The 14,565-nt window shown below is 39.4% G+C and overlaps 1 protein-coding gene across 12 annotated transcripts in view; it reads right to left on the bottom strand.

Annotated features, from left to right (window-relative positions):
* SUMF1 (sulfatase modifying factor 1) overlaps positions 1-14,565 on the bottom strand; it is a 139,517-nt gene that overhangs the window by 116,259 nt on the left and 8,693 nt on the right. For 11 of the 12 annotated variants that reach the window (XM_082412342.1, XM_082412346.1, XM_082412350.1 and 8 more), the window contains exons 2-3: positions 13,642-13,815; positions 10,391-10,465 (exon numbers count right to left, since the gene is read on the bottom strand). In XM_082412342.1, the coding sequence (XP_082268468.1) occupies positions 10,391-10,465; positions 13,642-13,815 (249 nt within the window). The remainder of the gene's footprint in view (positions 1-10,390; positions 10,466-13,641; positions 13,816-14,565) is intronic. The other variant, XM_082412349.1, reaches the window with a different exon arrangement.

Below are 14,565 nucleotides of genomic sequence, written 5' to 3' on the forward strand. Positions count from 1 at the left end.
CCAATAAAATAGACAATAAAATGGACAAATTCTTAGAAAGGTATAACCTTCCAAGACTGAACCATGAAGAAATAGAAAATATGAACAGACAAATCACAAATAATGAAATTGAAACTGTGATTAAAAGTCTTCCAACAGGGCTTCCCTGGTGGCGCAGTGGTTGAGAGTCTGCCTGCCAATGCAGGGCACACGGGTTCGAGCCCTGGTCTGGGAAGATCCCACATGCCGCGGAGCAGCTAGGCCCGTGAGCCACAATTACTGAGCCTGCGCGTCTGGAGCCTGTGCCCCGCAACAAGAGAGGCCGCGATAGTGGGAGGCCCGCGCACCGCGATGAAGAGTGGCCCCCGCTTGCCACAATTAGAGAAAGCCCTCGCACAGAGACGAAGACCCAACACAGCCAAAAATAAATAAATAAATAAACAATGCATTTAAAAAAATACATTAAAAAAAAAAAAAAAAAAGTCTTCCAACAAACAAAAGCCCAGGACCAGATAGCTTCACAGGTGAATTCTATCACACATTTAGAGAAGAGCTAACACCCATCCTTCTCAAACTCTTCCAAAAAATTGCAGAGGAACACTCCCAAACTCATTCTATGAGGCCACCATCACCCTGATACCAAAACCAGACAAAGATACTACAAGAAAAGAAAATTACAGACCAATATCACTGATGAATATAGATGCAAAAATCCTCAACAAAATACTACCAAACAGAATCCAACAACACATTAAAACGATCATACACCATGATCAAGTGGGATTTATCCCAGGGATGCAAGGATTCTTCAATATACGCAAATCAATCCATGTGATACACCATGTTAGCAAACTGAAGAATAAAAACCATATGATCATCTCAATAGATGCAGAAAAAGCTTTTGACAAAATTCAACACCCATTTATGATAAAAACTCTCCAGAAAGTGGGCATAGAGGGAACATACCTCAACATAATAAAGGCCATATACAACAAACCCACAGCAAACATTCTCAATGGTGAAAAACTGAAAGCATTTCGTCTAAGATCAGGAACAAGACAAGGATGTCCACTCTCACCACTATTATTCAACATAGTTTTGGAAGTCCTAGCCCCGGCAATCAGAGAAGAAAAAGAAATAAAAGGAATACAAATTGGAAAAGAAGTAGTAAAACTGTCACTGTTTGCAGATGACATGATACTATACATAGAGAATCCTAAAGATGTCACCGGAAAACTACTAGAGCTAATCAATGAATTTGGTAAAGTTGCAGGATACAAAATTAATGCACAGAAATCTCTTGCATTCCTATACACTAATGATGCAAAATCTGAAAGAGAAATTAAGAAAACACTCCTATTTACCACTGCAACAAAAAGAATAAAATACCTAGGAATAAACCTAACTAGGGAGACAAAAGACCTGTATGCAGAAAACTATAAGACACTGATGAAAGAAATTAAAGATGATACCAACAGATGCAGAGATATACCATGTTCTTGGATTGGAAGAATCAATATTGTGAAAATGAAAATGACTATACTACCCAAAGCAATCTACAGATTCAATGCAATCCCTATCAAATTACCAATGGCATTTTTTACGGAACTAGAATAAATCATCTTAAAATTTGTATGGAGACAGAAAAGACCCTGAATAGCCAAAGCAGTCCTGAGGGAAAAAAGCGGAGCTGGAGGAATCAGACTCCCTGACTTCAGACTATACTACAAAGCTACAGTAATCAAGTCAATATGGTACTAGCACAAAAACAGAAATATAGATTAATGGAACAAGATAGAAAGCCCAGAGATAAACGCACGCACCTATGGTCAACTAATCTATGACAAAAGAGGCAAAGATATACAATGGAGAAAAGACAGTCTCTTCAGTAAGTGGTGCTGGGAAAACTGGACAGCTACATGTAAAAGAATGAAATTAGAACACTCCCTAACACCATACACAAAAATAAACTCAAAATGGATTAGAGACCTAAATGTAAGACTGGACACTATAAAACTCTTAGAGGAAAAGAGAGGAAGAACACTCATTGACATAAATCACATCAAGATCTTTTTTGATCCACCTCCTAGAGTAATGGAAATAAAAACAAAAATAAACAAATGGGACCTAATGAAACTTCAAAGCTTTTGCACAGCAAAGAAAACCATAAACAAGACGAAAAGACAACCCTCAGAATGGGAGAAAATATTTGCAAACGAATCAACGGACAAAATCAAACGGATAATCTGCAAAATATGTAAACAGCTCATGCAGCTCAATATTGAAAAAACAAACAGCCCAGTCCAAAAATGGGCAGAAGACCTAAGCAGACATTTCTCCAAGGAAGACATACAGATGGCCAAGAAGCACATGAAAAGCTGCTCAACATCACGAATTATTAGAGAAATGCAAATCAAAACTACAATGAGGTATCACCTCACACCAGTTAGAATGGGCATCATCAGAAAATCTACAAACAACAAATGCTGGAAAGGGTGTGGAGAAAAGGGAACCCTCTTGCACCGTTGGTGGGAATGTAAACTGATACAGCCACTATGGAGGACAGTATGGAGGTTCCTTAAGAAACTAAAAATAGAATTACCATATGATCCAGCAATCCCACTACTGGGCATATACCCAGAGAAAACCACAATTCACAAAGACACATGCACCCCAATGTTCATTGCAGCACTATTTACAATAGCCAGGTCATGGAAGCCACCTAAATGCCCATCGACAGACGAATGGATAAAGAAGATGTGGTACATATATACAATGGAATATTACTCAGCCATAAAAAGGAACAAAACTGGGTCATTTGTTGAGACGTGGATGGATCTAGAGACTGTCATACAGAGTGAAGTAAGTCAGAAAGGGAAAAACAAATATCGTATGTTAACACATATATGTGGAACCTAGAAAAATGGTACAGATGAACCGGTTTTCAGGCTAGAAATTGAGACACAGATGTAGAGACCAAACGTATGGACACCAAGAGGGGGAAGCTGCGGGGGGGTGAGAGTGGTGGTGTGATGAATTCGGCGATTGGGATTGACATGTATACACTGATGTGTATAAAATTGATGACTAATAAGAACCTGCTGTATAAAAAAAAAAAGAAAAAGATAATTCTTTTCTCCCCAAAAAAAAAAAAAAAAAAGAATTACCCAGGGAATTCCCAGGTGGTCCAGTGGTTAGGACTCTGCACTTCCACTGCAGGGGGCACAGGTTCAATCCCTGGTCGGAGAGCTAAAATCCCACATGCCGCATGGCGTGGCATAAAAAGTAAAAAATAAATTAAAAAAAAAAAAAAAGAATAATCCAGATTTGTTTTAAAAACACCACTCCTCAGACCCAGGAAGCCCAATAAAACTCAAGCAGTAAAAATGAAAGAAGTCAACACCTAGATATACCATAGTGAAACTGTAGAATAACAAAGACAGGAGACAGTTTTAAAAGCAGGCAGAGCCCAATCACTTACAGGGGAAATGCAATAGATGTTCCTGACGGCTGACTTCTGAATGGCAACAACAAAAGCCAGAAGACAGTGAAATAAGCCCTACGGTGTACTGACAGGAAATAACTGCCAACCTAAAATTTTTACTTGGTGAAAATATCTTTCAGTAATGAAGCAAAATAAAGATATTTTAAGACAATTACTAACAAAAACATTTACCAAAGGATGTCCTTTAGGCAGAAGAGACATTGTTTTTTTTACTCGAAAAAAGAAGAAAAAGAAGCAGCAGGCTTGGTAATTCTGAATCCTCACTGAAATCGGCTTTCAGTTGAAAATAACATCTCAGAATAGCCTCCTTTATGGAGGACACTTATTCAGGAATTTGCTTCCTTAAACTGTTAACAACTTTGAAAGTACCAAATTACAAACCACTAGATGATCATTGTTTCTCAGGCTCCCATCAAGAGGAACTGTTTTCTCCCACCCCACAGCCATTCCTCTGTCAAAGATTTAAGAGATATATTAATGACACAAGTAAAAAAATGAAACATACTTTTTAGAAATTAAATATTTTAAATACCATCCTTTTCAACAATAAGTTTTCTAGGGTAAAATACCCCAAAACAAACAAAAACAACAACACAACAACCTTAATCCTTTCTAGGATTTGATATCTATAGCTTTTAAGACACTGTTCCAAATTCAGCATCCAAATAATAATCACGAATAAGAAAATTCCAGCATGCACATGTACTCTATTTTTAACCATTAAATTCACACTTTATCTTTACAAGCAAACCCTGAGAGCCAGATCAGTGTTTTGCCTCAAAACTGTATACATTAAAAAACAAACAAACCAAAGAGGATAGCAGCATCAGAATAGTTTTTGAATCTCTCCAAATCTACGTATAAAACAAGACAGAGCAACTAGATAACCACTGGGTAACAACACCAAAAACCCAAGAACAACATGCAGAGCCTATCTATATGACAGGGTACCTTCATCAAAGCCAGAATACAAGTAGGTGAGGAAAAACTGCCAATAGCCATACAACCTGCATGGTGCCTATGGCTGCGCAGGAGAAAGCAGAAGAAACGGCAAGTCATCAGAGATGTGACGAGGAAAATCCCACAGTAGCCAATGGGTATCACCGGAAAGCAGAGAATTACAGTGTGAGAAAGCATTGAAAACGGGAAGGAATTCTGCCCACTTTGCTGGTGAGTGTATGTAAGGGGCCCGCAGTGAGAGAGTATAAAGGCCTTAGAACAGTCTTGCCCTATGAATTCTTTACACTGACCTGCCAGGGTTCCCTTCCAGAACACAGACCCTCACCAAGGAGAAACCTCAGAGAATGAAATCAAACTCCAGAAAACAAGGGACAAGAGAGAAAAGGAGAAGGATTGGAGGGGAAGAGATGCCGGCAATCTGAGGAAGCAGGAGGCCTTTTTTTTTTTTTTTTTGGCCGCAGGGCATGTGGGATCTTAGTTCCCTAACCAGAGATCGAACTTGTGCCCCCTGCAGTAGAAGCACGGAGTCTTAACCACTGGACAACCAGGGAAGTCCCAGGAGGCCATATTTTTGAAGCCTACATGAGTACAACTGAAGAAAGAGTTCTGTGAAGTTACAGAAGCTACCCTGGGCCATGTCTCCTTTTAAAGGTTAAGTCATGCTCAAAATAAGCCTGCAACAGGCCATTTCAAAATGAGGTCAGTGGAATTAAGAAAATGATTCGTGAGAGAATAAAATAAATCAGAATCAGCAAACTCAGATGAGGTAGAGAAGTCAAGAAACAACTAAAACAAAAGAAAAAGTCAGTTCAGAAATGAACACAAGAATACTTAAGAAACAAAGAAGATGAAAAGGAAGAATTTAATTTAAAAAAGAGATAGAAATGATTCAAAAGAAAGTGATAAACACTGAAAATGAATCTTACAAACAGATATATTAAGAATTCCTAAAGAAGAAAAAAAAGTAAAGGCACAGAAAAAAAATAGCAAAAACTTTAAGAAAAATTTCCTGAAATTAGAAAAAAAATTTTTGAAGCTACATATTGAAAGAACACACCCCATACCTGAGAATACTGACCCATAAAGAAACACCAAGATATATTCTGGTAAAATCACTAGATACTGAAGAAAAAGAAAAAAAAAATCCTTGGGTACCTAGGCAGAAACAACAAGCAGCTTTCAAGGGAAAGAAAATTTGACTATCATCAGACTTTCAACAGTAATGCCTAGTCCAAGAGAAAACAAAATAACATATATAAGATACTCAAGAAAAACAAAAGTGAACCAGATTTCATATACAGCAAAATTGACTTTAAAGTCTAACGGGCAATGACAAACTGTCAACAATATGCAAAAACTAGGCAATACTGTCCCCAAGACCATTTCCTTAAGAATCTAGTAGAGAAAAAGCTTCATTAATCTAAATGACTAGAGAGACATTGAACACAGAAAGCATTAAACATATAGTTACTTGTGGAAGTGAGTACTCTATATAATAGACACATGCTCTAAAAAAAAAAAAAAAAAAAAAAATAGACACATGCTCTGATAAAACAGAAATAGTACAACAATTTTAAAACTGGGAGAGAAACAAGAAAAGCAAATGTAAAAGCTATTTTTTTTTTGACCTGGTCTCAGTAATTCCATGGATGATGGTAGCATTAGTCTTGTTATTTTGAGACTGCCATGTATAAGAGCTGGGATAAAATAAATGAGTAATTATGGGTTATTCTGATTCTATCATCCCCTGTGTCCTTGAGAACCAGGATTCTTGATGTGGAAGGAAGGAGATACATGTAATACAAAAACAGGCTAAGTTATAAACCTTAACCTAGAAACATCGCTATGAACTCATAGAGCATTTTATCATAGCTCTGCCCACTGAAGAGGCCTAGAAACAATGACCAACCTTAGGCAATGAGCACACCTAGAACCTAGACAGGGTCCTGCAATACTATTTTCTACTAAAAGGTGCTAGTGTTTCTTAAATAAATGGCTGATTCCAGGCCAGGGGGTCATTATAGAAAGCAAGGAAGCACTGAAAGACGACTAGGGTTACTTCAAAAGGACTCAGGACAGTTTCCTAAGGCTCGGGGTGGGAATGAGGAGGGACTGACTGCAAATGGGCACACGGTTCCTTTTGGGCTGGTGGATATGTTCTGCACGGGGATGGTGGTGAAGGCTGCATGACTCTATAAATACACCAGAAAAAGTTGAATAAATTGTACACTTAAATGGTGAATTCTGTGGGATAATAAATACCTCGATAAAGCTGTTTTAAAAAGAGAAGAAAAAAAGAACTCACAAGAACTTAAAGAGGCACTCAATACCCCAAAATAGGAAAATATGACATTCAAAAGGTATCATGATCCCAAGTGAATAAAACCCATAAAATATTTTTAAATCCATAGGTTCATGAAGATAATTTATTAATCTGGTGATTATACAAGTCTACATTTGTGATAAAATTGCATGCATCTAAATACACACATACAAATGAATACGTATAAAACTGCTAAAACCAGACAAAGGTAAGTGGGTTGTGTCAATTGTCAATTTCCTGGTTGTAAAGCTGTACTATAATTATACAAGATGTTATCACTGAAGGAAACCGGGGGAAAGGTGCACAGGATCTCTGTATTATTTCTTACAACTGCATGTAATTTACAATATTCTTTAAATGTTTAATTTTTAAAAAAAGAAACCTAATTGGTCACTTTAAAAAAAAAAAGAAAATAGCAGATGAGGGAACCATCTCTTTACAAAAGTATCTCAATTAATAAATGAAAAAAAACCTATTAGATTATGAGACTCTTCCCACTCCCAGTGAATTAATGGATCTAGGCACTGAGCACTAACAGCAGGTGACATCACAAAAAGAGGGAGAAGCAGACATTAGGTGCCTCGTAGTGAAAGAACATGTCACTATCTGAGGTCTTGCCATAGGGTCCGAACATGAGTCTGATCAGGCCTGGCGATCCAGCTACCAACTTGCAGGACAGAGAGGACAGGTGAGCTGTACTGTGACAGTGCAGGCAGCAAAATTCAGACTGTGGGAAAGCCTACCGCTAAAACAACCTGGATTCTTCCACAGATGAATTGTTAGGGGAAAAAAGGGGGGCAAGGGCCAGGGGCTGGGGAGGAGCAGAGTAATGGAAGGGAAATCCATAGATTAAAAGAGTCTTAAAAGACACACATTTCCTTTAAATAGACAAGAATAAACATTGGTAGTCTTGGGATGCACACCCGGCAATATTACTATAAAGAAATGCAGGGAAGCATCTACTTTAAAAAGCAAGACAGTGGCTACTTCAGGGACAGAGGGGGTGGCGATCAGGATGTGGCTCGTGGATGGGGTCGCTGGGCAGGGAGCAAAATCCTAATTCTTGACTTAAGGGAAGGTTACGATCATGTTTGTTTTAAAATAACACAGTAAAGCTACTCATTTGCTTTTGCGTGATGTTCTGTATTTGACTTTTCTTTTACAATAAAAAGGCTTTTTCTAATAAGGAAAAGTTATATCACTAGTGTTACCTATCATAAGAGAACACTTATGACATTTAAAATAATTACATTTATTTTAAATAATTATATGAAACATTTAAAATAATTACACGATAGTAAACATCTAAAACAACTATGTGAAAGTAAACAATCTTATAAAATAACCACATTTAAAATGTACATACAGATGAACCTATTTGCAAAGCAGAAATAGAGACACGGATGAAGGGAACAAACATATGGACACCAGGGGGGGAAAGGGAGGGTGGGATGAATTGGGAGATTGGGATTGACATATATACACTACTATGTATAAAATAGATAACTGATGATAACCTACTGTATAGCACAGGGAGCTCTACTCAGTGCTGTGTGGAGATCTAAACAGGAAGGAAATCCAAAAAAGAGGGGATATATGTATACATATAGCTGATTCACTTTGCTGTACAGCAGAAACTAACACAACATTGTAAGGCAACCATACTCCAATAAAAATTTTAAAAGTAAATAAATAAATAAAATGTACACAAACATAAACCATATTATTAAATTCCAGCCAGCCACTGAAGCCTGAGGAAGGTTCTGAGGCCTATTTTCTGTGTTAAAAAGGAGATTAACAAGTGGCGCTGAGTGTTAGTGACAGGTCAGCGCTCAAATGAGACTTTCTTTTCAACTTAATCAGGTCTTGAAAGAGCCCTGAGACAATGCGATTCAGGATTATTTTACGTTTGGCCATGTACCACCTTAAGTCATCTGCTTCACTTAAAGTAACCTCGTGGACCATCTCCTATCCTACACTTCTGGAAACACTGGGTTAAAAACAGGTCTGGTGCACTAGGGTATGCCAAGACCTAAAAACAAAAACTTAGCTCTCTCAGATCACCAACAGATTCATTTCACTTGTTCCAACCCTTTCTAAACATGCTTAAAAGGTTTGCTTTTCCATTATGAGCCTTTAAGCGAGAGACCAACACTACGACCCAGTAAGAGCTGCTTATCCTCATCCTAGCTACCAGCACACACACTTCACTATTGACTTAAGAGGGCACCGTCAGAGCCTAGTAATAATCTGCCTCTGCCTTTATGCCTAATGTGCTCAGAGGTTCTCAAGTGACAGGAGGCCTTGTATCGGAAAGCACAAATTACAAAAATAAGTGCAAAGGCCCTCCCCCAGCTGAACTCCCCATCACAAAACAAGGCACCACATCCTGAGCTACTGGCTCATCAACACTAAGCCAATCTGACCTCAAAGTCCTTTAAAAAAAGGGGGGGGCATCAGATTATATAATAGACTTATAATATAAACTTGTAGCAAGCAAAGAAAGCTCTGAAATTCAGATGGAATTCAGTCATGTTTTTAAAACATTTTTCTAAAATACATACATAAAAGTGGCCTGATTCTCCTATAAATGACTTGAGAGCAAATCTGCTTTTACCTCATCTTTTCCCCCCCAAGTTTTGCCACAAGTGTGAAGAGAAAGCAAACCCGAGCCAGGAATGTTTAATTTTTCTGGCACTGCTGCTCACAAGAGAGAATAGTGACCCCAACACATAAAGATGAGATTCAGGCAGGAGTTGAAAGGGAACTTGTAAAACAAAGGAAGATTAGTGCTGAATTCCTGTCTTCGATGTCTGTATCTTAATCAGTCTCCCTTGGGTCAGCTGACCCCGTTTCCTTTCCTCTCTTACCACCTCCTGCTTCTTCTGTGTCCTCAGCCATCCTTGTTTTGTGAACCCTCAGGTTCCCAGCTTACCCACACTCCTTTCCTTGTATATTTTGCTTTCTCATGAGACATGTGAGTAAACAAATTCTCAAATATACGCAAACCTACTAAACTGTCTGGAACAGAAATCCCAAGTTCCACTCACCACACAGGGGCTTAAGGAGACCTAGTCCAGTCTCCATGATTTCCCTGGACCCCTTTATGAGAGAAGGTACACCCTGGATGGTAAGGACCAGGTCCTGGGTTCAATTTCCTGTGTACATCCACAGCAAAGGGCCCCTTTCATAACTACTACTCTGATCAAGTGAATCCAGGAATGTTTAAATAGGAAGCTCTCTCTCCATACCAGAACCTGATAAGACCAAGACTTTAAGAATAGAAGTAAAAAACATGCACATTTAACCCTCCATTCTAGAAATGGCTATGAGCAAAAGAAACTCATAAGTGTCTAAAGCCCAGCTGAGCTCCACTTATACTCAGGTGCACAAGACAGAAGCTCAAGTCAGACCCAACACTTCAGATACTGTCCCAGGTTCGTGCCATTTTCCTCAAGATAAGGTGCCCTGGTTCCATAGGCCTGTTCTACGGGCAAATCTATAGCAGGAAAATGGTGAGGCGTTTTGGGGGGGGCAAGGGGGGCTGGTAGTTTGGATTTTTCACCCAAGTCCTTTCCAGTGAGCAATAGAGAAATATGAGAGCCTGTTTAAACATTACTTACTGCCTGTTGGATATCAGACTTCACTTGCTCACTCAACATGCCTTCAAAGACAAAGGAGTCACCAAACTTCTCAGCCTAAAGGAAAGGAAGGAAATAAAAATCCAGAAAAGGTTGTAGTAACATATTTCACATGTGCCATTTTCTCTGTACACTACTAAAGTGGTTCTTCTTGTCCAAATGAACTTAAATTTGTCTTATAACCTCCCAAAGGATTCAGAAATGACCTAAAAGCATCTGGCTTCCTGTTAAAACAGGTTACTGTCACTTACAGAGACCATTTTTATTTAAGGCTCATTTAGCTGATAAGAATGCAGACTGTAAGAGATTAGCTATTGAGACTGTGACTGTTTCTGTTGATAGAAACACATCTCCCCAAGTATTACAAATGACTTTGGAAAATAACAGGATTCTTTACATGTCAGATTATGTAATCAACATTTGTCCTTTGTTCTGCTCCTGGAACCTAACTAAAAGAAGTAAATGGCACTGTTTGTTGATATTCTGACACACTCTACTAAGGTGTCCACTGTGCTTAGACATCTCAAGTGGCCAATTCAAGCACCAGATGGAAATCTGTATTTTAATCATTTTTATTTACCATTACTGTCTCAAGTCCATATCTACCCGGTTTTCTTCGTTGCATATAACCCCAGTTCTGGAAACACCCAATGTAGTCTCTTGGTCTCCATGATTCTACTCTTCTAGTTTTCTTCCTCCACTTCAGACTCCTCCTTCTCATCTCCTGAAATACACGGGCTCTTCTTCTTGCCCCTAAGACACTGTTGCTCCCCAGCGCTCTGCCCTGGCTCTCTGCTCTTCTTACTCCACACCAGTGGCCCTCAGGCTTTGTGCAGTTGAGATCACCTGGCCAGCTTGTTATAGCTACACAGCACTGCTCCCCAAGCCCAGAGGCTCTGATTCTGTAGGTCTGGGGTGAGGCCAAGGAACCTGCCCGTGTGAACATATAAGCTGGTGATTCTAATACAGGTGGTCTAAGAGATCACACTATGAGATACACGGACTTGCTGCTGGACAAACTCTTGAAATCCCATGATTTTAACCACCGCCGGCATTTCAAATGATGCTCATATCTCCACCTCCAGTCCTCTCCTCTCCTCACCACATGATATCAACTGCCTACTAGATCCCTGTATTTCCAGCCTTATGAGCACCTCAAACTCCTTTTCCTGATTAGAGCTCATCATCTGTTCTCCACCCCAGCTCTTATTTCTGTATTCCCTTGTGGCATCACCATGCCTGAGAACCCAGACCATTCCTTCACTCAACAACATGTACCAAACACCTATCAGATGCCTGGCTTTGGGCTAAATGACAGAGATACAAGGTCAATATTACAGAGGCATGGTCTCTATCCTTAGAGCACTCACATATGGGGCCACAAACAAAAGTCAAGTCAAACAAAGAAAGGAAGAATATAATTACAACTTTACTTGACCTTGTAAGGCAGAGTGTATAGAGAGAAGCCTCCTTTTGATAGGGTGGGCAGAGGAAGCTTCCCTGAGAGGGATATTTAAGCTGAGATGACTCGAGAATGAGAAGGAGCCAGCCATGCAAAAGGGGGACAGGCAACGGGGTCAGGAAATTCCAAGCAGGGGGAAAGTATGGGCTGCACCCCCAAGATGGGAAAGAGTGTCAAGTCTGCAAAGAATAGAAACAAGAACAGCAGGGCTAGAACATGGTGAGCAAGGGAAGTGTGATATAAAATGAAGTTGGAAAAATGGAAGAAAAGAAACGTGAATGCCATAATAATATGAAGTATTTTATCCAAAGCAGGGGTTTTAACCCTTTTTGTGCCCTGGACCCCTTTGGCAGTATGGTGAAGCTTAAGGACCTCCTTCCCAGAATGAAATGTTTAAGTGTATAAAATAAAATCAATACAATTACAAAGAAAACTAGTTATATCAAAATATTAGTAAAACAAATTTGTGCTATAGTAACATATACATATATGTGTGTATATATATCTATACATTAAATAAAAATATGTATAAATAATACATTAAATAAGATCTAGTGGCAGGTCTCATAATTATCATTTCTAAAGTGAGGATGAATACAAACAACAACAATAATGGGATACAAAATGTCTGTGATTTCTATTGGTGATAAAGTCATAGGCACTACTGTCACTACTGTGGTATGTTGTCTATTCCTAACTGAAGGAAATGCTGAACTTCAGTGAGAGGGTAATAGAAATCCAGATGCAATATTTCCTCATCCATGCTCCTAGATGCCCTACACTCTGCTTATTCTATTTAGTCTTGATGGGAACCCTAGTCTAAGGGAAGCTTCTTGCCTTAGAAGCCCACTTCTAACTTCATCAGACTACTGAGGAACTTGACCTGAGAGTATCCTCGTGAAACAAAAAGAACAGCAACTTCTTACTACAAATAGGTACAAAAAGACAACTACTTTGTATATTTTAAGAAATTCCAAAGAAATGCAAAACCAAATTTGGATGTTGTTTTGCTTTCAGCATTCGCTCTGAATTTTTTTTTTAAAGAAAGGAAGATGTTCTGGCCTGGAAAAAAACAAAAACAAGGACAGGGACTCCACAAACTGAAGGCAAGGGTAGGGTAGAGTCCTTTGGTAAGAAAAAAATGGGAAACCTACACAACAAGGATATTTTACACACTCACAGAAACTTTCATAAACGAGAAAGCCTCTCTCTTCCTATTCCCGTTTAGGACAAACATCCACTTTCAGAACCTTGCTCTGTGATTCAGTGACCACAGGATAAAGCCTGGAACTGCCAAAGGAAAGCTTATGAGTCGTCAGGCACTGGAATAAAACCACAAAAATGAAAAGCTGCACTTCTGCATCTATTACTTATGAATTATGCAATGCTTCTGGAACATCCAAACTATAATTTTTTGAGAGGGAAAAGTGGCCTTACTTTACACGCTATCATCTCAAAAAGCCTGAGAGGGCAGTGATGCTCTCTGGCAGATTAAAGCACTGACACACTAGAGCATAATGGTTAAGAAGACAGGTCCTGGGGTCACACTGGCCAGGCTTGAATTCCAGCTCCGCCGCTAACCAGCTGTGGGACTCAGGGCAAATCACTTTGCTAATCCCCAGTTTGCCACCTGAAAAATAACCGGCCTCACTGGGTTGCTATGAGAACAAAAATTACGTGAAATATACATAAAGTGCCTATCACAGCACTGGGCACATAGGAAAAAGCGGTCAACTGATAAAGTTCTTCCTCCCCATCCCAACCCCATTACCTCGGTCAAATAGCCAGTTGAGTTCACAAACTTCTCAAATTCAGCATTACTGACTTCATAGGCATCCATGTAAAAGGCATCAAGAGCAACTCTCCTCGCAGGTGCTTCCCCATCCTGCTTTATCTGAGGATCGTCTGTGCCCATTGTAAATACTCCGGCAGGGATGGGGACCATCTGCAGCAAAAGGGGAAACACGGGAAGTCAGGCCGTCACCGCCGGAGTGAACCTGGGTCAAGTGTAGAGTGCCAGCACACAGTAAGCACCCAACAGCGAGCCAACCTCCGCCACAAAAGCCACAGTGAAATGAGTAAAATCATGGCATATGCCAATGAATGATTAGTCACAAAAAGAAGTGAAAATTCTTTAGGGTAGTAATTTCTTTAGGAAAAACGCTACATAATACACATCTGCACACGCCATGGAAACAGGTCTGGAGCAACAGTCACCAAGCTGCTAATGGCTGCAGTGCAGAGGCAGGGAGAATATTCCACTTCCTTATATATTTGTGCATTTTTGTCCTTTATTATGTCCATATTTCTTTTGAATTATTTTTAAAAGCAAATATAAAAATGCCAAATACAATTTTTTTTTATTTTTTTGGCCACGCGGCATGTGGGATCTTAGTTCCCCGACCAGGGAAACCCGCGCCCCCTGCAGTGGAAGCACAGTCTTAACCACTGGACCACCAGGGAAGTCCCCATATATAATATATTTTAAAACCCACTGAGTGAATCTAGGTTCCCAATGATAATGGAAAAGACTTAAGTCATTGAAATGGAAAATCTAAAAGGTTTACTAAAGGACCATGTCTTGTCCTTATTTAATACCTTATTAAAACTCTAATTGTTCCTATCTACTGTTTCACATAACCTCTAAACACCAAGAGGGCAGCAACTGAGGCTGCTCTGTTCACGTTTTCCTAGC

Source organism: Balaenoptera physalus (assembly GCF_965194825.1).
Source record: "Balaenoptera physalus genome assembly, chromosome: 11".
Taxonomy (NCBI): Eukaryota; Metazoa; Chordata; class Mammalia; order Artiodactyla; family Balaenopteridae; genus Balaenoptera; species Balaenoptera physalus.